Raw genomic sequence first — 20,550 nt, 5'->3', positions numbered from 1 at the left:
CATATCCTAATGGAATATGTTGTTGTCCCTGGAGGAGGAAATAAAATTCCTCTGGGCTTACCATTGTAGGCTGATAGGAAATGGGTTTTATAGTTAGATGTCCAGTTTAAATACTATTGGTAATCCTGATTGTTAACTGAAATACAAGATAGGGATTCTACCCACAGCATCCATCAGAAATGTAGTTATAAAATGGAAGTCATTTGACCAAGAATGCTTAAGTCATGATTAATCGGAGATACAATATGAAAATTTATCAGGTCTACTTAGTTTTTGTATCTGCTATTTGGAGTATGTGGAAACTTTTGGAATTAGAAAATACTTTTGTGTTTGAATGGTAAGCATTGATTGCTAAGGAAATATTTGTAATAGACAAAAGTATAGAAGGAAGGGGATGCAGAGATGATGACAAGAACTATGATTTGATTGTGTGACTTTGGAAAACACATTCTTAATTTTGGGGGATTGAGGGCATTTGCAGGTGGCTGAGGAAGCAGAAATGGCTACTTCAGTCTTGTCCTTGCCAATTTCTATCTGGAAATTCAGTTGTTGCTTTTCAGTCCCTTGGCTGCCTTAGACTGTTGAAGTCATAACACTGCCTCAGTGTGCAAAGGGAATGGTCCTATGGAGGGGTTAATGCATATTCTTTGTTCATGCTATAGAAGACAGCAGGTAACAAAACATACGCATCATACTTAATTGGGAAACTTAATCCTGGTGTGAGGCATCTTGCCAGTTTGTGATACTGCGAAGCTGAGTGAGATCTTGGGTTTTGCTTCAAGTTGCTTGTTGCTAGGACAGCCATCACAGGTGGATGAAGTTCTCCTGACTTAGAGATGGTGCTTTTTACCACTCCAGACTTACCAGAGACCTGTTTAGACTGGTCAAAAGCTCCTGTGGTTAGTGGTGCTAATGAGTTTTAACTTGCAGGTAGGGAGGACCATGAAATGGGTGTTGCACCTGTGCTGTGAGCCAGCATGTTATACATACAGGGTGCTTATATAGTCACATAGCTCTTGAGGGACTTGGAGGTAACAGCGGAGTCATGTCTGCAGGAGTTCGGTGACTTGATGGGAGCAAGGAGAGTGATTCATCTGCATGGAACAAGTAAGGTGATAGAGGACGTGGGGAAACAGCAAAACAGCGTAAAAGAGATGATCTCTACCTTTTACAGTTGATCATGTGTATGTTGTTTTTGTCTGATGCTATGCTTGGACCAACAGCCTATTTATTAATGCTTTTTAAAATGAGAGTAAGTCTTTTGGAAGTATAGTTAGCAATCTGTGTTTCTGGGCCATCGAAATGAGACTATTCTTAAGCGCTTCATGTACGACAGACAGTGTTTTAAATATATTAGGAAGTGAGATAATGGTGCAGCTGCCTGTCCTTTGAGGAGTACTAGACATGTAACGCCTAGTTCTCTTTTGGATACTTTTTACAAAAAGATTTCAGACTTATGTATTTTTTTTCTCATTATGGTGGTCTAAACGGCCTGCCTGCTTGCGATCACTTCTCCGCCTCTGCAGGGTTTTCTTTGTTGCTCGAGTCTGATTATTAGGAATCGCTGCTTTGCCACCATTAGGGTTTTCTTCCTCCTTCTGGGGAACAGTGTGGAGGGGATTTGACTTTCGGGAAAGGTTAACGCACATAAAAATGAGATCTTCTCTAGAATAGCAGCATTTTGATTTGGTTATTGTAGGAGAAGGTTCATTGTGCTTGTAACTAAGAAAGTTGAAAGTTCTGATTAGTTAATTATGCAGAACTTGAATTTTTCCATTTCTTGTGTAGTTATAGCTCAGCTTGATGTTTCAGGTTTGAAACAGGATTGCAAAACCAGAAACCTTTGTTCTTACGTCAGTGATTGTAAGACTGAAAGGAGAGCTCTTCAAGAGATGGAGAGGAGGACTGAATGTAATGAATTTCTCTCTCATTTGAAGCAGTACAGATGGCTGAAGTGAAAACAGATTCTTTTGACTATGCCCCTGAAGGCCACAAAATTTCTCTCTTAATGAGAGAGAACAGGCAAGAGCTACTGACCACCAAAAAGACATTCGAAGAAACAGTTGTTCTGTAAAGTTCAGAATAAATGATGTTACTTTAATACTCTCCACATAGCTGTTCAAAGGTTTCTAATCCTTGAGCATTTAAAAAACAACGCACAGACAATGTGGATCCTAAGCCAATGTTTTACTTTGTGAATTCACCACGTTGGATTGTGCTAGTGCACGAGGATGAAGCAGATCAGAGCTTCAGTCCTGTACGGCAGTGTGTTGCCTTTAGCCACTGCTACACCTGAAGAGATGGAGGAGCAGACTTGGGGCAATTTGTTTCCATTTCCTTCTGATCACCCGTACTCGTGGAATGGGATCCATGCCCAGCATCCATTCCCATTTCCACTTCAACTTGGGTGCAGTTCCTCTTGCATATGTGTAGTTCCTCAGCTCTTCCCATCATTTTACAGCTGTTGGCTGAAAAAAGCATATTATTTTTCAAATATTTCACCTTTACTGGGATTTAGCTTAGAAGTTTGAATCAACTGCTGACACAGATTGTTTTGTTGTTGTTGTTTCTTTTTTTGATCACTGTTGTGATCAAAATATTTTGTCTTCTAAATCTACAAAAGGGCGGAAGATACTCTTGGCTAGGGACTGTCTAAGGGTCCCACAGTGCATGTGAAATTCTGTGCAAGCATCTTGCAATTTAAATAGTTGTTATTTGCTTGCTAACATTAAGAGGGATAGAAGTGGGCTGAGCTGCCAAGTTGTCTTTGAAGTTTAATTGTCTGTTTGGTAACAGAACACGTAATCTTCCATTACAAATCTTATTTTGTATGGTAATTGGCACATTTGCTATCTGGTTATCAATTTAACTTCTCTACCACAAACATCTGTACTTGCATTGTGTTAATCTGTGTGAATGCCAAACATTCACATAGTTAAACTATAAAAGTGTATTTTAAAAGCATTTTTTAATTCATTAACTGGAAAGTAACTGACAATAAAGTGAGCACTTCTCGTATCATTGTCCCTTTGTAAGCAGCTTAGCATTTGGTCCATACGCCAGAAAAGCAAAGTCACTTTGAAAAAAGAATGTGTTTCACATTCTTAATCTCCTAAACCACAAATACTTGAGGGCAGGTAATAGGATATCTAGTTCAACTTTCATTTTTGTGGCAAAGAAATATTGAATCTTATGATTCAATATTAATGCCTTCTTGTGGATGATGCCCCAAGTTAAAGCGATATCAGTTGCTAAAGATATTCGTCTACTTTCCAAATGTCTTCATTACAAGTTAAACATTGGTGGAGAAAACAGAAATAATCCCAGAACTTCACTTTGCACTAATTTTGTTTCAGATGTGATGGTCCATCAGTTCCCTTATAGTGCTCCTCCTTCCTTGTCACCCTCTACCTACTCACCTCTGAACCTTTCTGATTAGCGATAGCCATTCCCAAACTATTACTATTCTTTCTTCTGTGGTTCAATTTTGGGTTTGCTTTTAAAAAGCTACCTATTTTCTGCTGGTTATTATGGAAGTCTCTTACCTGGTAGGTGGATGTTGAGGGAAGTCTAAACTGCTGGCAATGTGTTCAAAGAGGAGAATATGCGGAATACCTCTAGAGACATCTGTCTCGAAGAATTTAGGGTAGGATCCTCCTATCATACAGTCTGTGCTGGGCAGACAACATGTGTATACTGAGGAGTAGGGACTTGCCCTTTCTGATGCTACTCTTATTGAGGGAAGGTCTGCTGTGTCTCCTCTGTGATGTTTATGCTCATTGTTTCCAAAATAAAAGGATGTCTAAATATGCTTTTGAAAGAAGTAACCATTAAAAACATAGAAGTAAATGGAAAACTGGATAAAAATGTGGTTTAATTAAAGATAAATTGTATCATAATACTTCTTTTGATAAAGTAACTAACTTTGGCAGAGGCAGTCTTGAACCCAGAGCAGCTGGTTTTTGTGTTGAGAGCCGCTCGTGATTTTATTGAACTTCTCTTATTCTATCCTGTTTCTCATGCTTGAGTTTTACAGTGTAGCTACTCAGTACAGCAATTTGCATGTATTCTGAGGTCATCAGATGAATTTTTTTACACAAGTTTTGTGCTTTTGACAGTGAATACTCTTGGCTTGTGTTTATTCAGATTCCTGTGACAAGTTAATACCTGGTGAAGGAGTTAAATGTTAGCCTGTAACAAATGTTATGAAAATAGGAGCATTGTACATTCATGGAAAACTAACTTTTCATGTTTCCAATTTTTATGGTCCCTTTTTTTCAATCATGTTAGCCTTTTGAGAATCGATATGTGTGTGTGTGTCTGTATACATATGGAGAAAGAGATTGAAAGGAAATGAGAACATAAACTATTGATCAAGCAGACTGCAACAAAATTACTCATTAGTTAAAAATGGCAAACGATGAGAGAGCAATGATCTATCACAGGCTGACATCAGTATGATGCATCTAGGAGAGGGCAAATAGAGTAGTAGAATGAACTGGGCAAGATATTTGCTGTAGTGATAACACTGTATTTATGCCATTTTTCAAGTCACTGGTGAGACACATCTGAAATTGCATGCAAATAATTGAAACTCCATGGGCTACAAAGATTAATTCAAACTAGAGCAAATACAGAGGGTCTGCGAGGAGGGTGCCGGTGACTTGTCATACCAGAACTAAGCAAATGTGACTTGTTGAGGCTGCCAAAATAAAGGCTGGGATATGGGAAGGGAGTGGAGAAACAGTGCAGCTCACAATAAATAAACATGCTGAGGATAAATGCCAGGGAGGAATAAAAATTTAAAATAAAAGGCACTGTTTTCATAAAGAATAAATAATCGCAATTTGGCTACAAATAAATTCGGAAGACAGTTTACAACTGTCAGAGTTATATATGGTTATAACTGCCATCTGACACAGATAGTAAGTACAAAAATATCTAAATCATTTTAAGGTGGAGTTTATGGCATGTGTGGTAAATTTATGGAAAGTTTATACGAAATGGATGTCTGAAGTCATCGGGAACTGGACTCAGCCCCATCCAGATTTTTGCTCCTATGTGAGAGAGTTGGAGTGGTGAATATATATGTACGTCTTTATGTAGTTTCTGGTGTAGGTTTACATGCTTATCGGAGAGTTAAGCCATTTTCTTACTCTATAAAGAAGTATTTCCACATGTTCATGTTCTCTTATTTAATTTATCATCTGAAACCTGAGGGTTTTTTGGAGAGCTGCTTGTCTTCAGCTTTTTAAAAATATTAAATCCACCTACAAACCTTTATAATCCTCTCACAGGAAGAAGTAAAACATGATCTAGTATTCCTTATTGCCTAGCATGAAATAAACCCCATTGATAGGTGAAGCGTGTAAAATGTTTGCCTAAACTCTGTAGCCCTTCCATATTGACTTTCTTTGATAAATATTAAAGGACAGAAGGCCACTTTTGACTTTCCTGGAACTTGAACAATCAGACCTGACAACATAAGTAAGCAAATCACCCTTGTGTCTGTGAGCATAGTAAAAACAAATAAATAGGTGAATGTTCTTCATAATAGATGATATTCAAATTGTATGTGCCTGCAAACAGCTGCTCTTTCTGCTGCTGAGCTAAAGTGGGGAGTCCTTATATGCTGCTGGATGCTTCTTAGTGGCACATTTGCTCACAGAAGAATTTTAACGTGTCTGTGTGTTGGACACTTTGGGGCGTGTTACCAAAAAAATCTGTATCTCTGATTTTTTACGGATTTTAAATAAATTTAATTAATCTTACTCTGAGTACATAAGGACATTTTAAAAGGCAGCCAAGACCCAGAGGTAACAACTTTGGTACGTGTCTTAAATGAAGAACCTTTCTGTTTTACTGTGTTAGGCAATACATGTGTTTGGTCATATCTATCTGTAATACATTATCAGTATGATACAAAGGTATGTGTGTAGTGCTGTACATAGTGTTTCTTGGGCTTACACAAAGCAGAGAAGAAAATCTTTGGATAAATACAGCACTGTCCATTTGATAGGCTGAGTTTCTTCACAGAAATACAAGGCAAGGGTACTCTAGAAAAGTTTCATCTTAGTTTTGTGCCCATTCATTTTAAAAAGTCCTTTTTTATATCATTTTAGCTTTTGGTTACCTACTGACTTCAAGTATTGAGTACAAAGAACTCTCTGAAAAAATTCTGTTGTATCAACTGCAAAGTTTTGTCTGAATAAATAAATTGTTGCGAATCATGATATACTCTTGTATAACACAGCCTGACTGCACTACCTCTGTTCTGTGTTTTATGGAGCTGCAGGTGGACTTACTGGGCATCAAAGTGTAGATTATTGAAAAAGTTCCAGACAGCCGTTTTCATCATAGCCTGACTTTTTAATTTCAAATCTTAACTCACTCCTTCTGTTTTATAAAATAATAAACTTCGCTGCAGGAAGGGGTGAAGGCTTTTGTAAAACCTTTCATTGTCTTGCTGTGGAGCTTATCCCACAAGAATCTTTATTTGTGAAAGGGATGTAAAACTGTTGCACCACTAAGCACTAAATTATTTGCTTAGATGAACTCTTGAGTTGGTGAAGGAAGAGCATGAATAATGTCTGAAATCCACTGCCTGCCGTGGTCTCTTGAGCATGCAGCAACATGCCTATGGCAGATAAGAGACTGCAGTGTATTTTTCAACCACGGAAATATGTTTTTCCAAACGGCATCTATGTCTCTTGATTTTGAAATACTTTTTAACTTTACACTTTATACATCTTGGTTCAATTTCTTCTTTCATGTATTCTCAAGAGGTCATTTCAAATTAAAATGGCTGGCTGTTTAACTGGCCCAAATGTAATTTTGAAGTAAAACAGAGCTTGTATCAGCTTCTATCAAACCCTGATCTGAAAATTGCTGCCAACTTTGCTACTGTTTGTGCTAGAGTCCCTGAAGCCATCTTTTTATCTGTTGAGTCTTACTGTAGTTTTGAGTATGAGCACAACTGATGTATTTTTGTGGATGCTAATACCGTCTTTTGTCTTTCTTCCATTTTATTTGAAGTTCCTCCTGAATTTCTGAAGCGCCCTGCAAATATTTATGCTCATGAATCCATGGACATTGTGTTTGAGTGTGAAGTGACTGGAAAACCTACTCCAACTGTGAAATGGGTCAAGAATGGAGACATGGTGATCCCAAGTGACTATTTCAAAATTGTTGTAAGTATATTGTCCATTTTGCAGATTTTTAAGCTGTTGACCTGTCTGTTAGTCCTCTAATACATATGCATGGAAGCTAGGTTCTTTTACAGGACCAGCTTCCTATTTTTGTGCTATTGATGTTTGGGGCCTGGAAGAGAAACGGTTTCTTGAAACCTTCAATGCTCTGTAATTCAGTTGTTTTACTGAACCCCTAAGACATGTTGCTTATATTGTATGAGTTGATTTCTTTATAGCTTAGACTTTCCATGAGAGACAGACGCACACACAATGACAAAACACACTTTGTTGGCTGAACGTGTTAAAGTGGAAGCTTGCCATGAACACTGACTGACTGTGTTTTCTGCAGTCATCTGTGATCAATGAAAATTACAATTTCAAACAGGAGTTTAAATATAAATGTAACTGAGTTGTGGATTGTGAGTCCTGGCACACTGGTACTTCTAGAGGGAAATTTTAGATGCAGTGAAAGTCATTAGTGAGGCATAGTTGAGAACTTAATGGTTGTATAATTGGGTATACCTGAGGTTGCAGGATTGTAACAGTGAGCTATGAGGCTATATTCAATGCTTAAAATATCATAAAAATGGCCGTGGAAATGTTATGACTTGCCACTGATATGTGATGTTAGAAAATGATAGCCATTAGTAAGAGTTTGTGCTGCTTTTTGATGCTGTATAATTTGAGGATTCAGTGCAAGAGAGATGAAATCTGACATGAACTCCGAATACACTTTTCCATGTTACTGTTCAGAAGTTTCTCCTGTCGTAGTAATGTGCCATAACACCACCATTGTTTTTCCAATTGCAATCCGTTTTTAAGTGTTGCGTTTTTCCTTTACTCTTCAGAAAGAACATAATCTGCAAGTTTTGGGTCTGGTGAAATCAGATGAAGGATTCTATCAGTGCATTGCAGAAAATGATGTTGGAAATGCACAGGCTGGAGCCCAGCTGATAATACTTGACCTTGGTAAGATAAACTGTGACAATACAGTGCCAAAAGATGGGGAGGAACAATTTCAAGGGACCATTTCCAGATGATGCGTTATATCTATAACTCAGCTAGAGTAGGATGTTTTTTTAAAATCATATGAGTGGTTCAGTGTTGTCTTCTGTACACTTGAAGTTACTTAGGAGAAATTAAGGATTCACCTTATATTTTGTAAAACACGTAGAAAATATTTAGTGCAATAATAAACTGTAGCCGGAAATCTGAAATACTGTTGCATGCTGAGATTTTTAAAAAAGTAACAGGATAGCTGAAATGAAAACAATCGCTGAAATTACACAAGTGAAAAGTAAGCACTTACAGAGCACACCACCAATGAAGTATTTTACACTGAAGTCATTCCAGTGTCAGAAGCTTTTTTTTGTGCTATTAGTTTAAAAAGTAGTAAGCTTTGTCATTTCTGCAAACTGCAACTGCAAAAATTTTTTTGAGTTACAGCTGCAGTTGAAGATAAATGTTTGTTATTTTGCTCCAGTCAGTGGAATTACTAACAGTACTCACCTTCTTGCAATATCCCGCATTGCATATTTTGGATGTAAAAAGAAAATAATTGCTGTTATGATTAAAGACCTACTATCTTCCATAAAAAAAGATAGTACAAATATGGTTGCTAAGGCATCAGCTTGTTTTCCTCTTTCAGGTCATACAGTTCTTAAAAATAATTTCTAAGAGCACAAGGGAAGAAAACCATAGTAAGAGGGATGAGGGGAGAGACAAGTCAGACAAGAAAATACTAATGAAAATACTAATTCTATACTTTTGGGGCCTTTTGTGTTGCCTGTCTTTTTGAAGCATTGTTTCAAATTTTTTTTTTTTTTTTTTTTTTTTTTTGTTTGGATGGAAAGGATTTAGGAGAAACAGTCTTATGTATGGTCAGAGGCATGATGTAACTTCACACTTGCAATTTTAACAGATGTGAATTTGCTAGGTCTGGTTTTGGTGTTCAACGTACAGAGAGTAAACTGTTACAAGCGTGCCATAAAGAGAGATTTTCTTTTTTGATTGTTTTGTGGAGTAGTTGTGCACTTATAACTTCTTCTGAATTCTCGTTTGGATATGGGTATGTTTCATTGCTAGCTGAAGAGATGCATGTACTTTCCACAATGATTTGGGGAAGGAAAGGTGCCCTCTACTGGATTCAGTAGCTTTAATACTATAGAGCCATGGGATTTCAACCTCTGAGTAATGTTAGGCATCTGGATCCAGCAATGGCCTACTGTCATCAGGTTGCCATAAAAATTATTAAAAGTAATTTTATTTCTGCTATATGCATGAATCACCTGAGTAGTTTCCAAATCTTTCAAGCAGAAGCATTATTCCGTATTTTCCACATTTGAAAAATAATGAATAATTAATGTACTTGGGTTTTGAAGCCTTGCCCAAGTCTGTACTTTCACCCAGTTCCCAGTAGTGGTTTATAAATTACTATTACTGTTATTATTTTAGTTCCTGTGGTCTCACTCTTCTTCCTTTCCCTCCCCTGTTGTTTGCCCAGTGGTTTCTCCTTCCTGTTCTACGCTGGCAACCTGTCCTGTTATACCAAAGGACTTTGCCTTATAATGCTGTCCTTTTTCTTTTGCATGCTGCCAAAGGATTATGGATGCAGTGTTGATGGAGTCTCATTTCGGGTGTAAAGATACACCCCCGAAGTCGTATCATTCTGTTACATGGCCTGCAGTGTTTTTAACAATGCACTCCCTGTGTAACACTGATGCATTTTAGTTGTGGTTTTCCAACAGTAGAGATAACCACATGGTACATCACTGAAAGTACATTTGGGTTTTTTTTTTGTGGTTGAGTAGTGGGATAACAAGTAGTGCAATTAGGAATTAATGTGCTGTGTCTTAGTTGTGATATATGAAAACTGGTATACACGGTTGAAGAAAATACAGATATCTTATATTTTAATACCTTCTCGCAATATATGAACAGCGAAGAAGGAAACAATATTCAGGGAAAGAGGGTAAAGGTATCATATATAGTAGTTCTTTCACCACAGCTATCTTGGTATGAAAATTAAAAAACACTAATTTGAGCAAAACCTATTCTGAACACTTAGATCATTAATTCAGAAAGCTGGTTTTTTTTCCCATTTCATACCTGATGATGAGAAATACCTACTTTGCCAATTTGAAAAGTAATTTCAGTGAAAAAAATGTTGATTAAGTGCTCATCAAAGTTCTTCCCAATTAGCAGTGTGTCCCTTCCCTTGCTGTTCTCTGTTTTCTCCTTCCTAAATGGAATTGGCAAACATCCGGCTATATAGAAACTATTTCCCATTAGCCCTTTTGCTTATCATATCAAATTGATCTTTAATAAATTAAATTTAAATTAGAAAGTAAAAGCCTTATGGAATTTCTCGGAGAGGCGGTGTGCATTCTCTATGGGCCAGTGTTGAAGAAATGGACCAAGACTATTGTGTGGGCTCTATAAATGGACTACGGTATTGACTGTGGTATAATTGACAACAAGGAAGGGGGTAGTTTGCTGCCATCAGAGGTGAGTTTGAGTAGCTGGAAAAGGCAGAGTTACTCAAAGTTTGAGGGAGGTATGCTGAGAAAGGTTAAATAGAAATAAACCAATAAAACTGTTTGCACTTTGCATATTATATCAGAACTTAGTTGGCTCTTCTGTATATTAACTTGTTTTGGTCTAAACCCTTCATATGGAATCTTCCAACGTGTTGGGTTTTGCTGCCTAGAACATGGCTGCTTTATCCATAGCTTTATTCATAGCTTTATTGAGGTGTACTGTAAGGATTTCTGAGTGGTCTGAAAGTAAAAATACTGCATCTGTATTTCCTTCAGTCTTGGAAGGTAGCAGAATTTTTGAATACAATAGGCGTAAAATATACAATGTGATTATCTGCTACAACAAAAGGTTTTCTGTATTTGGACATAGATGTCTGACTTTGCAGGTGGTAGTATTTTTGGTGATTCACCTTATTTTCTGCACAGTGACAGTTTCAGTACATTAATATGTGTGAGTGTATGTTGTGCATAGCCACACAGACCAGTATATGTGCAGACTCTTATCTGCTAGAATAAGCTTAATATAATTGTTGATCAGATATAAGTTTCTTTTGGCTTGGTCTTTTTTGTATTTGGGGTGAATTCTGAAAAGCTGGCAGTGTATACGGAAGTTATTTGTGGAAAATGTTAAAGAACTGACTGGCTAAAAAAGAGTAATTTGAAGGCTTATTGGAGTGGCTGTTTTATTTTAAAATTCTGTAATTCTCTGTTAATAAATTTAGAAAAGAAGACTCTACTTGGAAATGGATTGGCTCTACAGAGTCCACAGCTTTTGCTTTTTCTGGGATATATGGAAGAATTGTGGCATTGAGAGAAGAGATTTTTAGGACAACAGTTCATAGTTGGAAAGGTTAAAAGGGGGAGGAGAGGGAGTAGGATTCAGGTAAACGGTCCAAGTTAAATACTCTTCTCCTACCAGTATCCTTCGTACTTAACTTCAAGTGGAGAATTCTGCAAGAGAGTTGAAAAGCATCCCATCTGCTTTCCAAATACTTTGAGATTTGAAATTTTGTCCTTCTTTCTCAGATACTGGCCTTCCCCTGAAGGGTGAGTACCTTTGGGAATTTCACTGGAGTTGTGGCTCTGCTGCCTAGTCTGCCTTTTAGGGAGACTTTAAGAACTACCTAAAGAAAGGGAAGTACCTCAATTACCACGTTTGTCTGCACTTGCCCTCTGCCAGTGTTTGACAGGCTCGATGCTCCTCTCTGCCTCGCTGATTAAGAAATAGGTGGTCTTCTCTTATAACCTGCAAATGGCACCACAGAGGATTCCTGCATATCCCAGTGAGAGGGAAGAACCTTAGCTGTGCCTTAGGAATTACTTTCTCAGCAACCTCAAATCTCTCCCCCTCCTTCTTTACACAAAACCAGCCTTTTTTACTTAAAATTTGATCCTGATTGGTCAGCCTCTGACTGTCTCAATTATGGATCAGATATACTACTATGCTTGCTTAATTATAACAAAGCTATTTCTTGTCATCATTTTTACGGCATTATTTTGTGTGGTCTGTGAAAACCTCAATAATGGATACATTTGGGTTTTCTTTGTGGAGGTTAAATGCTAGCGACAAGACTAAAAATTTCAGCCAGGACCTGTAACCTGGCCTTTTCCCGTGTATCTGGCATTGCTCAGAATTGCCATTTGGGCACTGAAAAAAGAACAGGTGGTAATAAGTAAAAGGAGGTGCCTTTGGGGGAGGGAGGCAGATGGTTCCCTATCACCCCTATGTGATAGGCATTTGACAAGTACTCAGGCACCAAAAAAAAAGGAGTGATTCTTGAATGCTGTATAAAGAAAAATCATAGACTGTAAACAAATATGCCACGTTATTTAGAGAACAATTTCAAAACATTATTTGAGATGCACTGTATCCCTTCAAAATTCCAAAGTAAGTGTAGTGTGCTGCGTGATTTTTGTACTTTTATACCGCGAAAGTTAGTTTGCCATTCTGTGCTGTATTTGTGAGTTGTATAGGAGTGAGATCTTCAAGTGAATGAATTGAATATGCTGCTGGTGTCCAGTAGTACACCATGCCAGGATTTTTGTAGTGGAACTATCCATTTCTTTAAACTTAAATTTTTCATGAGAAATAGTACATATCCAAGCAAGGATACCCTCCGGGTGAATTAATATCACCAGCATGGGAGACAAGGAGGAGGAATTAGAAGCCTGCCATGTAGTTGCAGAGCTGTGAGGCCTTTGGGATTGCCAAGGCATCTCAGGGTGGCTCCAAGGGGTGGATACAGGCTCTTTCAGAAGGATGGGGCAGGGAAGCAAGGAAGAGGGTCACGCTGCGTGCAGAGGGGTGACTCGAATTTATGTAGCTTTACCTTGGAGAGGGTGATGAGCCAGCCAAGAGCTTATGCATGAGGATCAGAGAATGGAAGGACAACACTGTTGCGTGTGTCTACTAAAGACCAGCTAATCAAGGGGAAGAAGTAGATGAAGCTTTCTTTACACAACTGGAAATTGCAGGCCCTGGTATTTGTGGGGTTTTTAACCACCTGGTATGTGTTGGAATGGCAACTTGGTGGTGTAGCAGGTGATACAGGGAGTTTTTGGAGTAGGCTGAAGGGAGTTTCTTGACACGGGTTATCTGTGTCTGACTGGATGACTAGTGGAGGTGGTGTATTGGACCTGCTGTTCAAGAACAAAAAAGGACTGATCAGAGATATAATGGTCAGGGCAGCCTTGGCAGCAGTGATGATGAGGTGCTTCAATTTAGGCTCCTAAGAGAATTGAGCAGAAAAAATAGCAGAATTACAGCCTTGAACTTCAAGGCAGGAGATTTTTGACTTGTTCAGGGATCTTTTTGGCAGGTTCCCATGGGAGATTGTGTTAATGGGTGAGAGGCAAACCATTTGATCCTGAAGGACAGTCTTCTCAAAGCATAAGAATGGTCTGTTCCAAAGTGCAGGAATTGGAGCATGCGTGTCCAGGAGACCAGTAGGGATAAAGAAGGAGCTCCTAACTGGGCTCAAACACAAAAAGAAAGTACGTAGAATTTGGAAGTAAAGGCAGAAAAGTGAGGGATGTTGCCTGGATGTGCGAGGATGGAACTAGCAAAGACAAAGCTCAGCTGGAGCTGGAACCATTTCAGGGAAGGTTACGGAGCAAATCCCACTGGAAGCCATGGTATGGGTACATGAAAGAGAATGATGACTGGGAAAATCCAGCATGGATTTACCAAGGGCAAATTGTGCTCAACTATCCCAGTAGCCTTCTAAGATTAAATGGTTGGCCCTGTGGTCAAGAGGAGAGAAGTGAATATTGTTTACTTCGCCTTTAGCAAGGCCTTTGACACCATCTCCAGTAGTATCCCTGAACCTTAACTGGTGAAATACAGACTTGATGGGTGGATGGTGGGGTGTGGGGAGAGCTGGCTGGCCCAGCAGAGTCCCAGCGTTGTGGTGAATGGGGTGAAAACTAACCGGCAGCCCAGGAAATGAGTGGCGTTACCCAGGGCTTGATTTCTGGGCCAGAGAGGGTTTTGTATCTTCTTCAGTGACCTGGATGATGGGACAGAGAGCACGTGTAGCAGGTCTGCAGGTTACACCAGACTGGGAGGAGCAGCAAATACACTGGCAGAAAGAGACCTGACAGACTGGAGAAGTGGGCTGGAGGGAACCTCAGAGTTCACCACTAGCAAATGTGCAGTCCTGCATCGGAGCCAGAGTGACTCCATACAGTGGCAGAGGCTGGCTGCCACCAAAGAAAGCAGCTTTGCAGAAAAGGACTTGGTGGGATAGGCAGGAGGTCAAGGGATGTAATTGTTTCCCCCTGCTTGGCACTTGTGAGACCATATTAGGACAGTTTTAAGCTTCCCAACACAAGACAGACATTGGCATAGTGGAGCCCCACTGGAGACCTACCAAGGTAATTAGGGAGCTGGAGCATGTGATGTACTGATATATACTATGACTCTGAGAGAAATGAGTTTGATTAATCCTGACAAGTGGAAGCCTAACGACATCTTACTGCTCAACCAGCTGATGGAGGGCATAGAGCAGATGGAGGTAACAGTAAAAGACTACAAAAAGGGAATTTCTGATCAGATAAGAGAAAACAGTTTCACAGTGAGGGTGGTTGCAGTTGGAGCAGGTTGCCCAGGGAGGCTGTGAAATCTCTGTTCTTGGAGATCCTCAAGACACACCTAGACAAGGCCCTGAGCAACCTGGTCAAAGGTAGCTCTGCTCAAGTGAGAGTTCGCATAGATGAGCTCCTGAGATCCCTCCTAACTAGTAGTATTGTACAATTCAGAAAGACTCAATCTGAGAGGTGTGAATGGACCCCATTTATCTCTTTGTGTATAGTCTTAATGTAACAGTCAAATTATGACAATTTTGTGGTATGTATTTCCCTGCTGATCTCCTTAGGAGAAACATAAATGTCTGGTATTGGTGGCAGTTTGACAGTACAAACCAGATTTGATTAAAGTATAACATGACTTCAGTTGCACTGTATGATATTAATTCCTCCACTGAATTGCATTAGGTGAATCCTAATTCTGAGAGAGTTTTAAAGACATCACTTATTGACGTAAATTGGTGCTTTCTTTGTGTAATTGAATTTTGTCCAGGACCATTGCTGCATGGATAATTTTGGTTTATGTTGATACTTCTCTGCCAGAGTTTGGCCATGAGCTATCACAAGCCTGATAGCAGTGAAATGAGGTGGACAGGACTCCTGGAGCTTCCCTGACCAGCAGGGTGGAGAACATCAGAAGTCTGATCAAAGTTTTCTGGAGTCAACACATTTCAGCTAAGATTGTGCTGAAAAACTGGCATTTCTATACCGCAAGTGGTATTCGGTTGTTTGTGGTTACTTCAGGCTGACACAGACTCGGAGGTTTCAGTGGATCAGAATCCACTCTTAGAAGCTATTTCAGCTCCCCTAAACTGGCTCCAATCAAAAAAATTCCTAGCTATAGTTGGATTTCCCACTTCTTCTTAGTCAAACCTTGGACCCTGTTTGCTTAACTTGTAGAGTGTCGAACCTTTGCTTATTTCAGGCTGTTTCTCCACTTTGACAACATGCTCTGAAATTCTAAATGCGCCCTTTGGTGCGCTTGCAGCCCTCCTGACTTTGCATTCGTTTAAACCTTAACAAGCCTTTCCTCTGCTCCATCTGGATTGTTAAAAAAATATATTGAGTCATATGGAACTGGGCATCCCCTCCTGTATACCCCAGTTCAGTATCACCTTTCCTTCTGACACTGAAGCACTGAGAACTATTCTGCTTGTGATTTTTTCAGCCAGTTATGAATCCACTTTTGTAGTAGCCTTATCTGGAAGATCTTTGCTTGCTTTTGAAAATTTCATGCGAGGCAATGTCAAAAGCCTTATTTAAATCAAGATACATGAAATAGTCTGTTTTCCATATCTGTAAGTTCCATTATTCTGTTGTAGGAGGGAAATACAAGTTCTTTTTGACAAGTTTTGGCTTCTACTGAAAGAAATCCAAAAGTTGGCACTAACAAGCCTGTGCTCTGATTTGAAAAACTCTGTTGCACTTTTGGGTATTTTCCATATGTAAAAATTTACATAAATTTAACTTCTACCCTTGTCTGGTTCAAGCCCAGAGACAGACAACTCGAATGTTACTTCAGGACCTATTTTGGATGATTTCACAGATATCAAATGTAACTTCTCACACTCTCTCACATCTTATAGAGGTAATTTTTTAGAGTATTTTGTATGCAGCCACATACTGTGAGTCAAGAACATTTAGTGTTGTTGTCAAGGTAATACAGCAAATATTTTCTCAATCTATTCAATTCCTGGAGACTATAGAAGTCCTTGAAAAATATGCAGGGTATTGTGGATGAAATGTCAGAGCAAGATGAAAAAAAGTTCATTGACTAAAAGAGAAGGACTCTGTTGGGTATTCCTCCTGAAGACTGTTCTATTTCTTCACTCAAACCGAAGTGTCTTTGTGTTCTTTCTGTCTTATGCAATTTTGTGTCTTAATGCAAGGAAAATTGGAAGAGGTCCCTGTGGTTTATGTGAGTGGCTTTCAGAAGTCTTAGGGTCCACCAGAGAAGAAGTGTAGAGTAAAACTGAATAGTAAGGCTGCAAACCCTTGCAGCCAAGAATTCAAACTTTCTGTAAAAAGGAAAAAGTACTTGAAAGAAATGAATCATGGATCTCAGGGGAGCAGGAAATAGTAATGAACCTGACAGCAGGTCTGTGCAAAGGGTACTCAACTCTGCTAGGATTGAAAACCTGGTGGGATGTGAGAGATCCCATCTGGTCTCATATGGGGAGAAGATCCAAAAGTAGGAGGATGGAAAATCCACTGCGATGAGTATCTTTAGAGACAAGACTAGCACGGGAATTTCCTCTTCCTTTGAGAAATCGCCCCGCTTTTGTCTGTCATATATCAACATATATCCACGTGGTTTTTTCACTCAGCAGACTTAAGACTTTGTTTAATGTAAGCAACCAGTTGCCATATGAAAACACGGTATTCATACAGTGTTTGTCACAGTTTGTCAAAACTGTTTCACAAATTTAGAATAATACTGAAGGTTATGGGACTGTGATATTTGAGCCAAATATCTTCTATATGATATATGCCATTGTTTGGCTATTTGGAGCAGCTATTGTATTATAAAATCCAAGTAATTTCCTCATTCACCGCTGTACGTGCACATAAGCTTTCTGCTCTTCTGTGTGCACACAGATTCACATGTGTAAAAAGATTTGCATGCATAAGTACTCGTCTTTTTAAATGAAAGTTCTAGGATGCTGTAGATACTACAATTCTGCAAAAAACTTTAAAAGCAACAAAAGGAACAAATATGACCTCAATACTGATGGCATAATGAAGTTTTGAAAAAATAATGACAGTGCTTGTGTTATGTAGGCGAAAGCTTTTCCAAACTTGCTGCCTCAATCACTGTCTTATAATATCAAAATGGCTTCATAGGAATGACAGATGAACAGCTTGTAAGTCTCATTTTGAAAGTTGTGGTTTAGGAACATAAACAGCATCTGAAATCACAAACTGACTTCAAACAGGGTTTTGTAAAACCAAAGCCAAACTCTGAGAATATTTTGTTACTGGTTGTGTACACTCATTGCTAATTTTCTGTAAACACAACAGTATGTTCTCCCCTTTAATGCCGAAAGACTTTTTTTTCATTTAATTTTGATTTTAATTTACATTACCTAGCTGTTATTCCTCAATGAAAGTCAGCATTTGTGTTTCTCATGGCTGCATGTATGTTCAAAATTGCCAGAAAGCTGTTTTAATTCAGTTAGTTTCATTTCTTGACTCAATCCCTGTTTAAAAAATGGCCTTTATTTATTCCCTCTTTATGGCCCCTGTTTATATATAGTCTTATTGAGAAGTCGAACTGATTAAAATAAACCACACTAGATCTCAAACTTCTTGAATTTTAACTTCATGAAATTGGGAGCTAAACAGTTCTCATATTCTGCGTTCAATACGCTATTCATGTTTAAAGTTGGCATGCGCTTTAAATAATTGCTCTAATTTAGATTAAATTAGTAATAGATTAATGTTTGCCAGTGTGCAGTGAATTGCAGGAAGGCATAACAAAATTTATAGGATGCTTTGATTGTGCTTATTAGTTTTCATTTCTTGTTTTATGACTGTATTTACAGTTGGCTTGGCAAAGAAATTTGAAACCTCATGAAGGTATTCGTATCAGATTGTGTGCACCATGACTTAAATTTAAGTCTGCTCAGCGCAAATATGGGTTACAGTGATTGCTACTTACGCAGTTATGCTTTGAAACACTTGGACTGTGTCACCTGTTTAATTTTGGTTTTCATGAGTAAAATTAATGGTTAAAAGGTACTTGTGTTTAAAGAAATTATATGTCATATTGTAAAGAGGAACAATACGTAAGGAATGTTAGGTGGAGGCAGAAGAAGAATGTGTAGGAGCAAAAAGCTTCGAGGTATTTTGAGAAACATTCAACACATATTAATACAGGTTTTCTATCCTTCACCTGTATTTATTCTATATTTATTGTACCACAGCAAAAGTGGAGTGAACTAGGATGTGTATACACTGTATGACAACTGTGAAACAGGCTCAAAGGCTTTGAGTCCCTGTTTTATATCATCTCTTCTGGGTTATCCTGAATTCCCAATGGAGTTTCTCGGTCCAATAAAAGTCTCTTTGCCACCAGAAAGGCTAATAAAAGCAAATACACTTACTGTAATATCACTTACCAAATCCACCAATTTAGTTTGCTGTTTATCCTCTTATATTTTATGTAATTGTTGTTTCTGGCAGCTTGGCTGCTGCCTCACTAGATAATGTATTGTTGGCAATGGTTATTACCAGGAACCAAAGCTTTGCGGCTCTGAAACGGTATTGAGCAAACACAAGTACATTCAGTGTGACCAGCTACCGTTGTTAAGTGATGGTTAATTGTTCCTCTGCCTATATATGGCTTCTAGTTATAGGTGAAGATAAAAATAATAGGGGTGAGGAACATCAACTGTGTGGGATACATTCATTGTATCATGATGGGTGTTTGTTTTTAGTGGGGTTTTTTGTTTCTTGTTTAGATGAAGAATATAGTGGCAGGATTAGCTTTAGCTTGATACCTCTCACGACTACCAAAGGCATTTCCTCTGCCTTTATTATTCATAAACAGGATTGTGAAGATTGACAGAAGTAGCCTTAATTTGTAATTGATCCTAGCCTCATTTTGTAAAGGAAAATATCAGATTTTGTCAGTCTCGCACCAGAGGGGGGAACAAGCATGTGGATATGGTCTTAATTGGTTGCTTATATTTCAAAGTTGCTAAATTATACAGTAATGTCAGAGACAGCTGAATGCCATTTGGATAAAAAGAAGGATTGGTTTACAGTTTGGTTGCATATGTAATAGGATTTGTACAATTGAATATCTGAATTGAGGAGAACGTTCTTTTACTTCTGATGTCAAGTATTTTTCCAGCAGTCTTGATAAGATAACCTAAATAGGTTTATGGATTTTATACCAATAGGAAACCAAATAAATCAAATAAATAAATAAATCTAAAACTCTTTTTTAGTAATGTGCATTCAAATTCGCCTAATTTCAGTATTGAAACTAACTGCAAATTGTCACTGTTCTCACTGCATTAGAAATATCCTGGTGTGGTCTTTTCTCATTTTCTTGATTGTTTCCCCTCTCCTACTGCCTCTCTTCCACCCACCCCCAAAGAAACTAATAATTGTGGAGCCAAAGTCTTTAAAAGACAAATGGATTCTGCATGGTTTTCCTGTGACACATTATAACTGAAGGTGCTAAAGGAGAAGGAGGAAAGTCGTACGTGGGTCTGCTTATCTGAGCCCAAGTCACAGAGCTAATAGGGGCTACTGTGTCTCAGCAATGGACGTTTCACCTTGGGACTAGAGTCAGTGTCCTCTCTTCTCTTCTTCAGCACCATTTTACATATAACTGCTTTTTAATCTCCTTGGTCAGGAGTTTTTAACAGTGGTCAATGACCAGAGTAATCCACGTTTCATAGACTCCATCATGTACGTTTGGGAAATAACCTCACATTCTTGTGTGCTGTGATGTGCATACCAAATTCCCAAGCCTCTGTGCTAGTGAAAGAAGTTACATTTTAAAAACGCTGATGGGGTTTACTATTTCTGTTAGAATTAGAAATATGAAGAAGCAAAACAACATTACCTGGCTCTTTAAAAAAATCTTAAGAGTTCCTAAGATTGGGTTTTGTGTCCTTTATATGACTGCCCAAACATCCTGATACTTCATCTAGTTTCTATAAAAACGGTGGGTCTGAGGTAGCCTGTAAGTGGTAAGCAAGGAGCAGATACATATGGTC

General features: G+C 38.5%; 1 protein-coding gene across 9 annotated transcripts in view; it reads left to right on the top strand.

Annotated features, from left to right (window-relative positions):
* The window catches only part of NEO1 (neogenin 1), a 215,786-nt gene that overhangs the window by 128,903 nt on the left and 66,333 nt on the right, over positions 1–20,550 (top strand). For all 9 annotated transcript variants that reach the window (XM_052807475.1, XM_052807474.1, XM_052807471.1 and 6 more), the window contains exons 6-7: positions 7,036–7,190; positions 8,039–8,159. In XM_052807475.1, the coding sequence (XP_052663435.1) occupies positions 7,036–7,190; positions 8,039–8,159 (276 nt within the window). The remainder of the gene's footprint in view (positions 1–7,035; positions 7,191–8,038; positions 8,160–20,550) is intronic.

Source organism: Harpia harpyja, chromosome 14 (genome assembly GCF_026419915.1).
Source record: "Harpia harpyja isolate bHarHar1 chromosome 14, bHarHar1 primary haplotype, whole genome shotgun sequence".
NCBI classification, from domain to species: domain Eukaryota; kingdom Metazoa; phylum Chordata; class Aves; order Accipitriformes; family Accipitridae; genus Harpia; species Harpia harpyja.
The sequence above is the reverse complement of the archived record's forward strand: the minus strand, read 5'-3'. Positions and strand labels throughout refer to the sequence as shown.